We start from the raw sequence: 15,517 nt of genomic DNA, 5'->3' as shown, positions 1-15,517 counted from the left end.
CAAAACCTATCAGTGATTCATATTTCTCCACCAAAATCTTACCATTCAAGATAAGGCCTTGGTTTGTTCCGAAATGGACTTCACCGTCACGGAGTATAGTTACTTGTTTATTTATATCTTCATCTAACACCAGTGTAATTGACTGGATACAAGCATGGTCGAAATTCTGAAAAAGATAACATACATTTCAGGATTTATTTTAAATAATGTTAGAATGTATTTACTATTTACTGTGTCTTTTTTATTTATCCATTTCCTAAGATTTTAATGACCGCATTATTCTGCTTTTTATTCTGCTTTTTAGTCTGTTTTTTATTAACCTACATTTTATCACCAATAAATGAGGATGCTTAGCATTTTTTTTAATCAGCAACTACTAAAAGTGTGAGTCAGCATAGTTACTGGATCACTATAATTCCTATCTTTGTCAAATATATCTTTTTCTAAAGGTGATAGTTCAACTACAGAAGGACGTTCACACATTCAATTGTTTAAAGAACTAAAGGCTTTGCATTGAAATATTGCTAAATACTAAATTAATAGCAAAGCATACATTTGAACTATGGTGGGAATATGTTTGTAAGTATATTTAATGTCATGTTGACATTAAAAAAATGCATTTGATACAAGTCTGCCATTTTAATTTTTTAGGGCTTTATTGGGTAAATTGTCTCCTAAATTCTGTTGATCCACACGCCCTAGTGTATAAATGAATATCATGGGACTTACTTATACAAATCAGGCAGACGAGGAGCTCCACACAAAGAGCCTTTGTTAGTTACAGTGAAATTCTTCACTCCACTTTAAACACTTGGCTGGTAGCCTCCTATTTGTATGTTCTCTCACTAGCCTCAAAAGACAATGGGCAGGACACTGCCCAGTCTAATGAGAGCTTTCATTCATCTGCTTGGTAGTAAATTAGATCATTCCCTGCCAATCAGAAGAATGATGTATCTTATTAAGACACCTGTTTGTGTTGTAATAGAATTGCGTACTTGTGCAACCATGCAAAAGATATCCAAGGAATGACTGAATGTTAACACAGAAAGTATTTGGTCTTCTTATGGGAAAAAATAGCTATAGGGAAAACCAAAGAAAACTAAGTTTAAATGAAAAACAAAATATTTAAGAAAAGTCTGGGCAAAAACAAATTCAGAAGCAGAATTGGTGACAACTGGCTACAGGTAATATATGTTGATAAGACACAAAATTATTACACTGAGCCTGTCATCTAATGCCAAGTTCTCCAACTAGCAGCCTACAAGCCCCTTATCCCTCTCAAAATGTATTGGTTATTCCAACCTATTTTGAAAAAACTATAAACTTTTCCTGTACTACATTATTAACTTTGTAGGTTCCAACCACAAACTTAATGATGCTATACAGCTATTGACCCTTACAAACCTGGAAAAAATATAGACGTTTAATATCCAAAATGTACTTATTGATTTAGATGTCAGGTCTTAAGAGCTCTCAGTTTTTTCTATGTTTAAAAAAGCATTTAAACATATTTGAATATTGTATCTAGTATTCTATCCGTATGTTAAAGAATCTAAGAGAGGACTTCACAGGAGCTTCGCCCTAATAGGGTTAAGTTATTCCCTAGGGGCATAAATCAGTAGACTTGTGTGTTAGGGACCCCTAAAGAAATTAAAGCAAAGAGCTGTGAATTTCTGTTTGAATTTTGTTGGTGCTTTCATTCTTACTCGCGGACTCACCCACTCTAATTCTCATTCACACTCTCTCACACTCATATTCACTCTCTCACTTTCTCTCGGAATGTCTTCCTTCCATCTCCACCGACTGATTCTGTGTCCCTATCTCAGGGCCACACAGTCCTGCTTCTTATTTTGCATCATCTTGTTTTTCTGTCTTCTTCCTTTTTGTCTTCTTTCTTTGTCCACTGCTCCAAAAAGTCTTCTTTCTTTGTTCGCTTCTATGTAGGCATGTAAGCCAAAGAGCATGACCTCCCGCTGAACTTCCGCAAGTCGGTGGAGCTTGCGCGCACAATCCTTCCCCGGATTTTAGGTACAGGGAGAGGGTATGCTCGGAGGCACCACTCTTTGGGGAAGTTCATTGTGATGTTACTTTGGGTAAAAGGGTGGAGCCTCCAGGCATGCTCTCTCCCCATTTCCTTCAATCAAGGGATAAGATGTGCCCGAAAAATCCACCATTTTGCGAAAGTTCACTCTCGGGGGAAAGAGTGTGCTTTGAAGTTCGACATTTAGCCGTAGTTCACAGAAGGTCATGTCCACGGAGAAGCAGACAAAGAAAGAAGACAGGAAGGTGCAAGAGATGAAGCGGAGCTGCACAGCATGGAGACAGGGACACAGAAGCAATCGGCGGGGAAGGTAGGTGGACATTGTGAGAAAGCGTGAGAGAGAGTGAATTAGAATATTAGAGAGTGTAAATGAGTGGTTGAATGAAAGTGTGACAGAGCATAGGAGTATGAATTACAACAAAAAATTCTGAATATAAAACCCCCCTGATTTTTATTTGAAACAAATAGGCAAGAAACGGAATTCGTTGTCTAAAAACCAATGGTAAATGCTAAAAAAAAAATTGATCTATTTGCACGAGTCTAGAAATTAGTGCAAGTTCATTCAGACTTAAGTCTTATTCACAATGATCTGTAATGCTGAAAACAAGATTTAGCTTCATAATTAAAAATAAACCTGCCCCTGTACAGGTTATATTCATTAAGGTTGCCTATACCTCCCATCTCCTAATTTTTCTTGCCACAATCAGCTTTCCCCAAAGAAATGGACTAACGTCAACACAAGATAGCACTACCTAATAAAATTCCAGGGAAATAAGTTGGTCATTACCAACATTATTACAAATTATTGCCTTGAAAAGAAGGTTGTCGAACTCTTCTTACCTGATCACAAGACATCTTTTGCAAGGTGATGGTAAATTTATCTTTTCCAATTCCTTTCACAAGAATATACTGACACATGCCCAAGAACGTAAAGTAACGGCCATCAAAGGTTGTGAAATGAGAGTCTCCAACTACTGAGCATTCAGCTGGAAAAATACCATACTTAGTCAGATATCAGTGACATAGTTCTGAGTTTTTAACTATACTTACACCTTATAAATCTGGGAAGAGGTGATCTGTTTGCATTTTTAAAGCATTGATTATCCCCTGCTGGGCAGACAATTAGCATGAGTGTGTATATTAACATGTAGTGTGTGTGCTGGTGTTTGGGGTTATCATGCCTGTGCATGAGTGTATGGTGTTAGCATGTGTATGTGTAACTATAAGGTGTTAATATTTGTGAGCATGATGTTAGTATGTGAGTGTAATGTTATCGTGAGATAGCGTGTCAGCATATGGTGTTGGAGTGTCAAGGGTGGACCTAGGGTTAGTGGCAACTGGAAGGGTGTATTAGTTGCAGGGGGGCCTTGAAGACATACTCCACCCAAATTCTTGTTGTTTTCATATTTGTTTAATATCAGCAGCTAATCCAATCTACTTAAACTATATTCAATTTCATTTTTGTATTTTTTGTATTACAAATTTTCAAATTCTATACAACAACAAAATGTAAGTAAAGAAAATTACCTGGACATTCATGTTCAGTGCAATTCCAAATACCCCCAGCACAAACACTGCGAAATACAATAAAAAAAATTGTCAAACTGCCCAAGTTCAAAATAATACAGTAATTACAGTATTTTTTTATAGGTCTGATTTTAATAAGGCTACATCTATCTGTCTACATGTTAAAAATGAAAAAGTGAGTTCCATTCGGTATCCAGAAACTGCATTGCAACTGCTAAGTGACTTCAAAGAAGGCAGGAAACAATGTCATATTCAAGTCAATAGCCTGGTTTCTCCCATGATAATTATAAAGCATGTGTTTTTGGGAAGGACCTTTATATATATATTTCCTAGGGTGCTTTAAACCCCAGGGACATGCCTGATTAAAAGACTAGTAAGGCTATTTAAAAGTACATAAAAGACCTACATCTGCAGCAAAATCAATTGTCCCAATAAAATCTGTCCCTCTAGCTGCTGCACAATATTATGAGATTCTAATAATTTGTTAGACAAATGGTGATCATGATAGGAAGCATTACAGTCCAAAGCAGTTGATGTGAAAACTAAGGGCAAGCCCTACCATAGTAGGCGTTGTGAAATTCAACTCCCATACTGCTCAGAATAAATTAAAGCAGAGGAAGTACCTTGCATGCCATGTTCACTATGACAGTATGGTTGGCACAAAAAGGCAAGCATCTAAAAGATTCACATAATACTCCTTTGATATTATTTGTAGCTTTCTAGTCTAGTAACAATAGATGTTCTATTTTCTCATCTCTGTTCTTAAATGACCTCTTCTCTACTGAGTTGTACACCTGTTATCCAAGAAGCTGTAACAAATTAGCAGAGTCAGGAGGATGCCAGGCACCCACTGGCACTGTAAGTATTAAGGGATTATGAACATGATAGATTAAAACAGTAGAAATATGTTAATAATAGAAAAGAGCCAGTTCTTCATCTTCTTGTGATTGTTGCATTTACAAAGAATAATAATCAGTAGTTACCACATGCTGCATTCTTGCTCAATCTTAGAACCTGCTGGGTAGGCTGTGCCATGGTAGATACATGGGCAACTACTCACTGGAACACACGTGCCATTGTCCAGAATAAGACCTTGAATATACATATGAAATACAAGTAAAGAACATTCAATTTAATCAAAGTAGGGTTATCTACAGAAATGCATCTGCCATAAAATTTGTTTTGCACTACCTGCATCAAAATACAATAGTGATCACATTTTTAAAATTTTAGTTCATTTATTACAATTTTTAAGCTAGGTATTTGCAAAAAGAACTGAACATTTGTTAGATGTCCTTTGGTATGTGTATAATTAATTTCCTAACCTTAATTCAGAGTGGAACAGATGCTCATCTGGCCTTACGCAAGGAACATAAAGCATGGTCACATTCATTATATGCCACCCTGTTTGCTGTGGTCTGTGACAGGGCCCCCTATTAATGGAGTAGTTTAGGATGTTACCTTGTGGATAATCCCTCCATACATTAGATATGCTTGTCAGCTTTAAGGGACTGTATATGTAACCTGCCACCCAACAGATTGCTGATCTATACCCTGTTCCCTGCAGTGTGAGTAGGAATAACTTCCATAAGTTCTATTCTTCAAATAAAATATATGATTTTGGAGATATTAGGTGCCATAACTTATTTTGCACCTGATCACCACTCATAGCATCCCTACTCAAGAATTTTGACATGTTTGTTGTGGAACCCTAAATGTCCCAGAACAAACAATCCTCCCCAGTCAGTAAAAATACCCCTTGAGCTAGCCTGGCATTATGTAATATGCATGGCTTGATATAATTTGCATGTAAAATATTACCATCTGGGCAGTAACAGCCATCAAGACAATGCAGGTTGCTTCCTAGGCATTCTTTTTCATACGTGCAAGTTGGTGGACAACAGCTAATACAGTCTCGGTGAACGAAGTTGTCTTCACACTTTTCATCTGCAATATATAGAATATATATATATATATAAATTGAAATAACATTTTGCTGATATATTTGAGCCAAAGAGGTTATGTCACCTTTCAGTTTGTGGCCTCATTATATTGACCTTTAGAAACTGCACGCACTTCAGTTTTTAAAACTGCATACCTCCCAATTGTCCATTTTTAGGAGGGACGGTACCTTTTTGTGGCCAAATCCAAATGTCCCTTTTCTTCTCCTGTCGTTCTTATTACAGAGTTCAGAATGTTTGCTGGGTAATGGGTATACCACAGCCTTAAAAGTCACAATAATGTGTATAGAATTATGTGTATAGAACTACTATAAAATGGATTTGTAAATTAAATGATGTTTATAAATGCATTGATCATGTTCTAAATAAAGAGTAGGTCACAGAGTCACCTAAAAGACCTGTCTATGGATACAGCCCAAATCCATGGCCAGTGTTTGTTATAGCGACTGGAATTTCCATATATATATATATATATATATATATATATTTAACATGTACTAATTATGCATAGTGAGAGTCATCGGATCGTGCATAGTAATATGTAACATTTAAAATCATACATACTGCATGCAGGAAAATCATCCCTCCAGTCACGTATTGGGAAACCAGAATGGGAACATGAGCGTGCATACTCCATTATAGCATGACAGTATGTTTCTTCGTCATCATGTCTAAAGACACACAAAATAGGTACACAAAAATGTTTTTATATAGCATAATCTTTAAGAATGAAAGTCATACAGCACAATTAAATCATAAAATGAGTATTTAACTGTAATACATTTACTTACTACATGTTCTACACATTAAAAAACAAGTTGATTACTTGGAAAGAGCCCACAACTTTTTTAAACAAAGTTGATCCAATCATAAAATCATTAAAACAAAGTGATCCATGAAGAATAACGTTGGAGAGTTATTTCATCAAGGCTGGTTGGAGGACATGCCACCAACCAAAGTACCATACATCGTGTTACCGATTTTTCACATGTTTAAGCAATTAATTTATTTCCATCTATCTTGGTTGTCTTCATACTTGAAACATGAAATATACTTAACAATCAGCTTTAAAATATGGTGCAAATACAGGCCAGAAACCCATGCCTAAAACCATGAGAGCTTATACTCCGAAATACACTCGAGCTTGTTCTAATACGTAATAACACATTATGAACCTCTCAGGTCATAATTTTAGGGGATTTATTTCTTTCAAGTGTCATTTACATATGTTCCATGCGGAACATCTCAATTTAAGTTTGTCACTTACTTGCAGAGGTCATTCATACAGCTGGCGATATAAGGATATGGATCTATAGTCTCATGGCAACTCAGAAGAGGGAACTGTAGTAATACTTGGCATTTGACGAACACATCCTGCATATAAATCACAGAGACATATGTGTAATATTCACATAATTCACATAATATCACATTAACAGTGCATTACTCTTATCCCATGTTATGTCTACATGGAAATAAGTAACCTCCTTCCACATTAGTTAAAGGGATTGTCATTGTCATGTAACAGTTATCTTTTCTAAACCAATTTATTAAAACTATCAATAGCTTTTGTTTTGTTTGTCAATCAGTATAATTATTTTGGGAAATATTTAGTATTTAGCATAAAAGAAAAAAGGAAATGCACTTAAGTTTACAGGGTTACCCCTCGGACTGTTGCCCCATTCCACTAAAGTGCTGTCTAAATGCTATCTTTTAACAATAACAAGTTACAGATCCACTTGACAAAGCAATATCCTGCAATTAATGTATGAAAATAAGGAGTCTAAACCTATATCATTAATCACATATTAGGGTTTAATCACTAAAGGGAGTGCGGACAGGACAGTTTGCGGTTATGTTCCAGCTCATTTATTTCACTTTTCATTGCTGTATAAAGAGCCAGCCACTGCATGAAGAGCATGGCCCACTGTATATAATTTATAGAAATCACAGAGTTTCTTACAAATTGAGTTATGCATGACAAAGGCCAGCTTAAGATAAACTTGCTAGCTTTGGCCCTCCATAATGAATAATATTATAACAAGATTCTCTTGATGTGCCTATCCCATACAACCCACTTAAAAGTTGATGTTGACTTACCTCATGAGTTGTTTCATGAGAACATGGGTTAGGATAATCAGGGGCAGTCAATACACAGGTGGGTTCCTCTGGGGTTTCTATGTGCCAGCTGTTTGCAAACATGGCAATATCTTCTGTAAATTCCCCTGCTGTACATCAAAGTGCAGTATTAGCACAGGAAGAGAAGACAACTCGTTCCTGGTTTTATCTCCATGTACTCGTTCCAGTTAGTTTCATACTTCTAATGCTAAACTAAATACCCACAGACAACATGTTTACGACTAATGTCTCCCAGTGGCTCCTGTCACAGTTTTATTTGTTCGGATTAATAATAATTGAATACCAGTTTGGCACATTGCTGAACTGCAATAAAAGTAAAACACAATTGAACAGTAAACTTGCAAAGAAGCTTCAGTTTTAGTGGTTTTCGCAGAAATATTGTTTCTTGAGAAGGTAATTATTTCTGTATGGCGAAGATAAAGGAATCAATCAAAGATAAGAACTAGGTAACAATAAGAAGTTGAAATCCTTCCTTGATTTTTTATACTGTTTAGTAACAAATTACACTATTGTTATTTTTAAAACCAACAAAATCAATTCAAACCATTGTGAAATCAATGAATACCTCTGGGTTCTGAAAACCCTACAAAGAGTTTACTTTCTCTTCAGTGAAGTTCATGGTTTCATGCCTGCTCGGATGTCACCAGTAAAGTGAAATAGAGACAGTAATACAAGCTAAGGTTTGCTTTCAAACATACGTCCATTTTACACTAACACTGGGGTTCTGAGAAAATGCAAAAATATTCTTAAAACTTACTCCAGCTGCCATCATCTAAACTTACTGTGCTGGATTATCAGGTCATCTGACCAATTGCCATTAAAATTTCCACACAGGCCACAGACTTTTCCTTTATGATCTTCTGTCAGTTTAATATATACCCCCGAGCCTCCGTCCCACGCAAGGGAGAATCCAAAGGTCGTTTTTACGAGAATGTAATCAGCCAGCCTCTCAATGAAGACGTTCTCAATGGTCTGGGGGAGCAACAATCTGCCAAATATATGACCATTACAACACATCTTAGTAACATAACAAAAACAACCAAATGCAAAATGTAACTTTATGTCTGTCTTACGAAGTCCATGAAATATTTGAATGGAGAGTGTTTAGGAGGAATAAAATTGTGTGAGGAACATCCAAACCTACTAACAAGGTGATGTTGCTGAAGACAGTTTAATGTCAAAAGTCATACACCATGGCAAGGCTGAGCACAGCAACAAGATACAAGGTAGTTATACCACATGATCAAGGTCTCTCCCAGGCAGACGTTTCAAGGCAGAGAGGGGCTTCCAGATGTTCTGCCCAAGCACTTTAGAAGACGCACAAAGAAAAGGTGGTCAGCCACGGAAACTTGGTTCAGCAGATGAAAGACACATCATGCTTACTTCCCTTTGCAAACATTTGACGTCCAGCAGGGCCATCATCTCTGCATTGACAGAAAACAGTGGGACCCTGGTATACCCACCTTCTGTCCAGAGAATTCTGGTCAGAATTGGTCTTGATGGAAGACTTGCAGCCAAAACGTCATGATGTAGAAAAAAAGGCCAAGCGAGTCAACTATTCCTGAAAACTGGGGTGAAGAAAAATGGCAGCAGGTGCCCTGGACTTAAAATTGCAAATATTTGGTTTGTTCACCAAAGTGGTAAAATAATGAGTGTTTGCCGTGAAGCATGGTGGAGGTTCCTTGCAAGTTTTGGGCTGCATTTCTGCAAATTGAGTTTTGATGTGGATTTGTACAGAATTAATGGTCTCTTCAATGCTGAGAAGTATAGGCAAATAATTAGCCATCATGCAATACCATCAGGGAGGCATCTGATTGTCCCCAAATGTATTCTGCAGCATGAAAATGACCCCAAACATTAAGTCAACGTCATTAAGAACTATCTTTAGAGTAAAGAATACTGGAAGTTATGATATGACCCCACAGAGCCCTGATCTCAACATCCTTACGGCTATCTTGCATTACATGAAGAGAGAGAGGCAACTGAGGCTACCTAAATCCACAGAAGAACTGTGGTTATTTTTCCAAGACATTTGGATCTATCTCCCGAGTTCCTTAAAAAATTGTGTGCAAGTGTACCTAGAAGAATTGTTGCTGTTTTGAAGGAAAAGGGTGGTCACACCAAATATTGATTTCATTAAGATTTTTTTTTTCTTCTGTTCCCTCACTTTTTGGTAAAGGATAAAAATACACTATTAACATGTGTTTAGAAAATTCCTTACCGTATACCTCCCTTTCTCACTTCATACCCAGAGATGGTAATGTCTTCTTGGCTTGAAAAAAACATACTGATAGACCGTGGACATGAGTACACAGAACCATCACAATGAGGACTGTTGTGAACCTTTAAAATTAGAAAAGAGCTTAAGAATTTGGGCAGCCAAAATTTACTATGGAATTTCATTTATTGATGCTGCTGTAAATAAGAATTATCCTTCGATCTCTTATAGAAGACCATTAAACATTGTCTCAATACTAATCATTCAAATGTTTTCTTACAGTATGCATGTAACGCACATTAAATACAAATTTGAGGAAAGTGTCATCAGTGTCGTCATCACAAATGTTAATTTTCCTAGTATCATTATTCAGACACAATAAGTAGTAAGCCTGAGATTTCCTTGTTGTCTAGAAAAATGTCTTTTTAGTAGCCATCAAGGTCTATACTGTTGTGTTGATTAAACCTTATGTAAAACAGCAAGATATAATAAGACTAAATAAGACTGAATATGAAGAAGATGTTCAAGTGAGGAAAATAATAATATTTCACAAACTATAACTAAAAACAAACACATACCCAAATAGTATAAAGAGGCACTGTTTCACTGCAATCCCTGGCAAAAATGTAAGAGCAGTTTCCAGGAAAATAAAAGTAGATGCCATCAAATGTTTCAAAATTGTACTGGCCCCATGATTTGCAGATCCCATCTCTGTCTTTGCCTGTGTTTGGGACTGTGAAAAATAGTAACACATTTTAGAACTTGGTGCAAGCAACATAAAATCATAAATCTCTAAACCAGTGTTTCCCTAGCATCAAGTAAACAATTAACAATGGCGTAGTCTAGGTGGCAAATAGATTTCAAGTTAAGATTTTTTCAACCAAATGTTTCAAGACTATTGGTAAGGATGAGTAATTATTAGGTTTGTGTTAGTCACTGCAAATTTCCAAAATGGCTAAAAACTGCTACAAGCTAATAATATGAGAAATCAATAACCATACAATGCAATATTTAATGACATTTTGCAAATAAGTTGCAATGAGTCGCCATGAAGCACAAACAAATGAATATTCCATACACACTGTTATTCCGATTCTTTGAAATGTCTCTTACTGGCTTATGCGGAAAACGTGACCTGCCAAACAGCTTATCTAGACCTTTATCAAGTGTTTCCACTATAATGTTTTACTCAACGTAAGTTATTCAATAAAGGGGGAATCTGCAAGTGAGTTTCCAGGAGATTTTTTTTTTAACTCATCAACTTCACTTTACATCATAGAGGACTGGGCCCAATCAGCTTCTCCTGCAAGAAAGGTTGAGCTGACCTTGTATAATGCCTATTTTTCCTGCTTCAGGGAATTAAACTCAATATATCTATACTTTTCTGTGAATGATTGAAATTGTACTCTAGAAACAAAAAGAGTGCATCAGGATGCCTAAATATATTTAATAAAATTATAATTTGTCTTAAGTCTTAGAAAAAGTTCCCTAAACAAACTATCTTTAAATGTATCTGGCCAGAAAATTGCATTTTCAGCAGTAGCTAAATATCCTTCAAATAAACAATGGAAGCGAGCTGGTTTGTGTAACAATTACCAAACTGGCATCTGCGTCCTTGTGCCTGAAAGGTCTCACAGTCACATCCCCCAGCCTCCGTACAAATTGCTCCATTAAGGCAGCCATGAGGGCAGGAATCTGCGGGAAAGCAAATACATTGTAGAGTGTCTGTTTTCTGATTTCTTGCTATATTAAGGAAATAAAGGAAGTAATCGAATCATTCCTGAGACATTTTCAAAGGAGACAAACCTGAAAAATAACCCTCACTGTCCTTCATTGCATAGACTCTATCAACACCATAGCAATCCAGGCTTTGAACAGATCTACCAAGTTGATCATTCTACACCGTAGGATTTATCTATCAAACTGCCGTTGAAGTTCCTGATGTAGGTCTAGTCTAATCTGAGTCCTAGTTGAGCCCATACTGTCTTCCATATGAACCATGATCAAGATTCATTTGTATGAAACACCAAAACTGTGGTAAGCTCACAAGAGCAGGGATCTGTTCTGCTGTACCATTACAAAGTGTGTTAATGTTATTGCCAATATTGTATATTGTCAATTTTAATGTTATTGGCCAAATTCACTGTTGTAATAACACTGCAGAATCTGCTAGTGTTCTATAAAAAGTTAATTTGCTCATTTTTTTAAATAATATACAAGGTGGTATTTCCCATATTTTTTTCAGAAAACTTCTAGAAAATGAAATTAAGATTATTAGATATGGCAAACATTTTGACAATTCTAAATAAGGAACACAGTGACATGCATAAAAAGCCTAGGCACAAACGTAACCAAACACTTAATAAAGAATAAAGTTATGGTTTTGTTTTCCTACTTCAAAGTAGTTTTCTAGAAATTTGGATGACTCTAATAAGGTCAATAACCAAGAAACCAGGTTTGTTTGCAGGTATATTATAAGTCTCTATTTGATGTAAAATAAGCCAGCACTTGCCTTCTTTTGGTATTTGGACTTCTGTGAGAACCCGATGAATCCGAGCTCTGGAAAAGGGTGTTCCATAGTCCTGTTACAGCAAAATCGGATAAACAAACAAACAAATAATATTCAATAATATCAAGAGTGAGTGGCCATTTTCCATAGCTATCTGAATATCACATGTTTTTTATTGATACCTATTGCATTAAATATTTTTCATGATTATTTTTGAAACATTGTTTAAAATATTTTTTCTTATATATTTATGTTCCACCTAAGATGTAACAAACACTTTGTGTGTTTGTTTGCACTGACAGTTTGAATGAATGAATCTACTAGTGAATTAGAAAATTGTGAAAAGGAACTTCTACAACGTATAGTTTGATGACACACACAGGAAAATCCTGAGATACACGCTTACAGAAGGCAGCCAGCTTATCAGTAACATTTGTATTTCTTAAAAAAAAATGCCAAATCTGCAACAATTCGTTTTTGTGTATTTGGGATGGTCTCCAAAATAAAGATTTGTTTTATGCAATGTCAACTTTTAATAGAATGTCTAAACACATGAAATTAAGTGAAATTAAGTGATGTCTGTCATTAAAGTAAAATGTATTCTAAATAATAATAATTATTATTATATAGGTCCAGTATTTTTCCCCCAAAACACACACTTTCTTTGTTAAATTAGCTGTATTATATATTTTTTTGAATATCAGACACAACATATTCAAGGCTATGAAAATATCTACAATTAACAATGTGATGCATTCTCTGGTCAAATGTTAGATCTATAGGAAGAGTGAAGTAGATTTCAACAGCTGGCTAAGTGAGACAGTCGAAGTTTGAAAACCAAAGCAGGTATCAAAAACGGGATTGATCCTGCCCGCGCTTTTACCTCTCTCTGTCACGAGACAAAGGCTTCATTGTCTGCCTAAGACTCGGTTCAGAGGCAAGTTTTTCTCTCGAAGGTATAACCTACCTCTGCTGTTAAGAGATCTCTTTTCTGGCGAATTGCATTAAACCCGTTTCTGGAAGAAAACAAAAAGTATCTTGTATTTTGAAAGGTCTAGGAGGAATCTGAATAAGCTATTCCTAGGGGAAAGGGGTTTTTTTTTCTGATTTCCATCACCTATCAAAGAGGCCTTTCTTGGGTTAACATTTAAAAGGTAACTTGTATGTGCACAATCTCATCTTTCACAATTGACGAGAGCTTCACAGATCTCTGAGCTGGAGAATGAGCTGCTTGCATTTGGAAAGCACCTTGGATTTTTTTTTGTTGGCTCCGGACAAAGTCAGCCTCTATTTCATTTCACCTAGACTTTGTAACATTTTTGTTGTTCGAAAACCTTCCAGAAATGTTCTACATGAAGCATTTGGCGACAAAGTCCATTTGCCAAGACATATTATTGATTTCATTTTATGATGTACATAAAATGCAAATGAAGGACACAAATAATATTTCTATTTCTAAACACAATAACAATGCATTCTCAAGATGTTGATAGAAAAATCTATCAAATAACCTCCAAATTGCATTCTGTGTGGAATCGTGTTGTGTAGAACTATTGTCACGCCACAAGAGTATCCATTATTCTTGTTATTCCAGCCTAATCAAATAAGTCATTTGCAATCATGTCATTAATAATGCTTGAGAATTGCAGCTCTAATTATGCTTTATTCATTATTATACATCGCCAAGGGCTAACCCTGCTGAGCATCTCTGGCAAGAAGAGCTGCCCTGACCCTGTATAGAGCAGAATCCAACGGGTAAGGTGACTTTCAAGAATTCTCACCGATTTAACTATGCATTCGTTGTGCAGAGCAACTTTACCTCTTCTTGCAAAAGAAGCTTACCAGGGTTGCCCCTTCTAACACATGCTGAAACTGCATCTCTCCTGCAAACTCTGACTTTAGTGAATACATCTCTCAAATTGTGTTCTATCATTACTGGATTCAGCCAAAATTAGATAAATCATACACTTACTTTGATGTTGTTTCTTTCGGAGTTGAAGGTGATGAGAGGGACCCTAGAAATTAAAAATGTAATTAGATTTCATCAGTACAAAAAGTAAACACTTGTTTCTTTAAAGAAGAAGTGTCAGTTTAATTTCTATTTAGCTGCCCAGTGTCTAAAGGTGATATCTCGCTAAAGGGATGCCTGAGCATCAACATATTGTGAGAAACCTTGTTATTTGTGTGATAAAACATTAGTATTTTCAAGAAAGATTAAAACAAGCATGCATTAATATAACACAACATTCCATCTTGACATATAACATTCTACGTTTAAAGCTGTAAATCGCCTCTCGAAACATCAATATGTGGTTTTGACAACTTACCTATAAACCAGGGCAGTAAAATACACAAGAACAGAGTGCTCCCAGGTTTCATCAACTGGAGATTTCCCACAATGTTCATCTCAGTTTAACTTCGGAGCCGGAATTGCATCCAAATAACTGACCTTTGTCTATTATGGCATCTTAAAAAGAAATTGCTTTGGAGGATATTTATTCTGCTCATTGGATTGAAATCGTTATCATTTCAAGAGCCAGAGACAAAAAACCTAAGCAGTCGAATCTTCAGGGGGCTCTGGAAATGTTGCTAGCGAGTTCTCTGGCTGAGATTTCCTCATTAGTGATGCATGATAACTCCTTGTCTGTATCAGTTTCTCATGCTCACGCAGACTGGCATGTTTTAGTCTGCTAAAGGCTGAATTATCCTTTTATAACAATTGCGGATGATGACATAAGATAAGGTGTCATATTAAGATGCCTCTGTACGGTTTCAGTGTGCCCAGCTTATTAACCCTTTAAATAACTGAGGGCAATGCTGGGCTTCCCTGTTATGCAAACTGATCTCCTTTGATCTGTCGTAGGATCCTAAAATCTCCTTTGTTTTGAAGCTGCTGTTCCACTTAGACAAAGCATTAATTGCACACTGTAGAATGCTAATCAAATACACCTTAGTAGATATGTCGCTGTATTCTTTCCTCCGAAGGTTTTTTAACGACTTAAGATCTGTTTTCAGTTTTTATGTCCACAACCTGCTTTTTTGTCATTTTTCAGCATCCCTGGACAAAATTCTGAATCAGCAAAACGCTTATAGAGTAACATAAATTATAACATGGTGATTAT

General features: G+C 36.1%; 1 protein-coding gene across 1 annotated transcript in view; it reads right to left on the bottom strand.

Annotated features, from left to right (window-relative positions):
- LOC149299772 (otogelin-like protein) overlaps positions 1–14,801 on the bottom strand; it is a 70,224-nt gene extending 55,423 nt beyond the window's left edge. The window contains exons 1-16 of the mRNA XM_089486044.1: positions 14,723–14,801; positions 14,368–14,410; positions 13,363–13,411; positions 12,399–12,468; positions 11,483–11,581; positions 10,465–10,619; positions 9,890–10,011; positions 8,451–8,656; positions 7,630–7,754; positions 6,797–6,903; positions 6,094–6,200; positions 5,390–5,515; positions 4,552–4,660; positions 3,569–3,615; positions 2,882–3,027; positions 43–166 (exon numbers count right to left, since the gene is read on the bottom strand). Coding sequence (XP_089342170.1) covers positions 43–166; positions 2,882–3,027; positions 3,569–3,615; positions 4,552–4,660; positions 5,390–5,515; positions 6,094–6,200; positions 6,797–6,903; positions 7,630–7,754; positions 8,451–8,656; positions 9,890–10,011; positions 10,465–10,619; positions 11,483–11,581; positions 12,399–12,468; positions 13,363–13,411; positions 14,368–14,410; positions 14,723–14,801 — 1,714 coding nt within the window. The remainder of the gene's footprint in view (positions 1–42; positions 167–2,881; positions 3,028–3,568; positions 3,616–4,551; positions 4,661–5,389; positions 5,516–6,093; positions 6,201–6,796; positions 6,904–7,629; positions 7,755–8,450; positions 8,657–9,889; positions 10,012–10,464; positions 10,620–11,482; positions 11,582–12,398; positions 12,469–13,362; positions 13,412–14,367; positions 14,411–14,722) is intronic.
- Between the last annotated feature and the right edge of the window lie 716 nt (positions 14,802–15,517).

This window comes from Sceloporus occidentalis, unplaced genomic scaffold (genome assembly GCF_023333645.1).
Source record: "Sceloporus occidentalis isolate IW3139 unplaced genomic scaffold, rSceOcc1.0.p SCAF_28, whole genome shotgun sequence".
NCBI classification, from domain to species: Eukaryota; Metazoa; Chordata; class Lepidosauria; order Squamata; family Phrynosomatidae; genus Sceloporus; species Sceloporus occidentalis.
The sequence above is the reverse complement of the archived record's forward strand: the minus strand, read 5'-3'. Positions and strand labels throughout refer to the sequence as shown.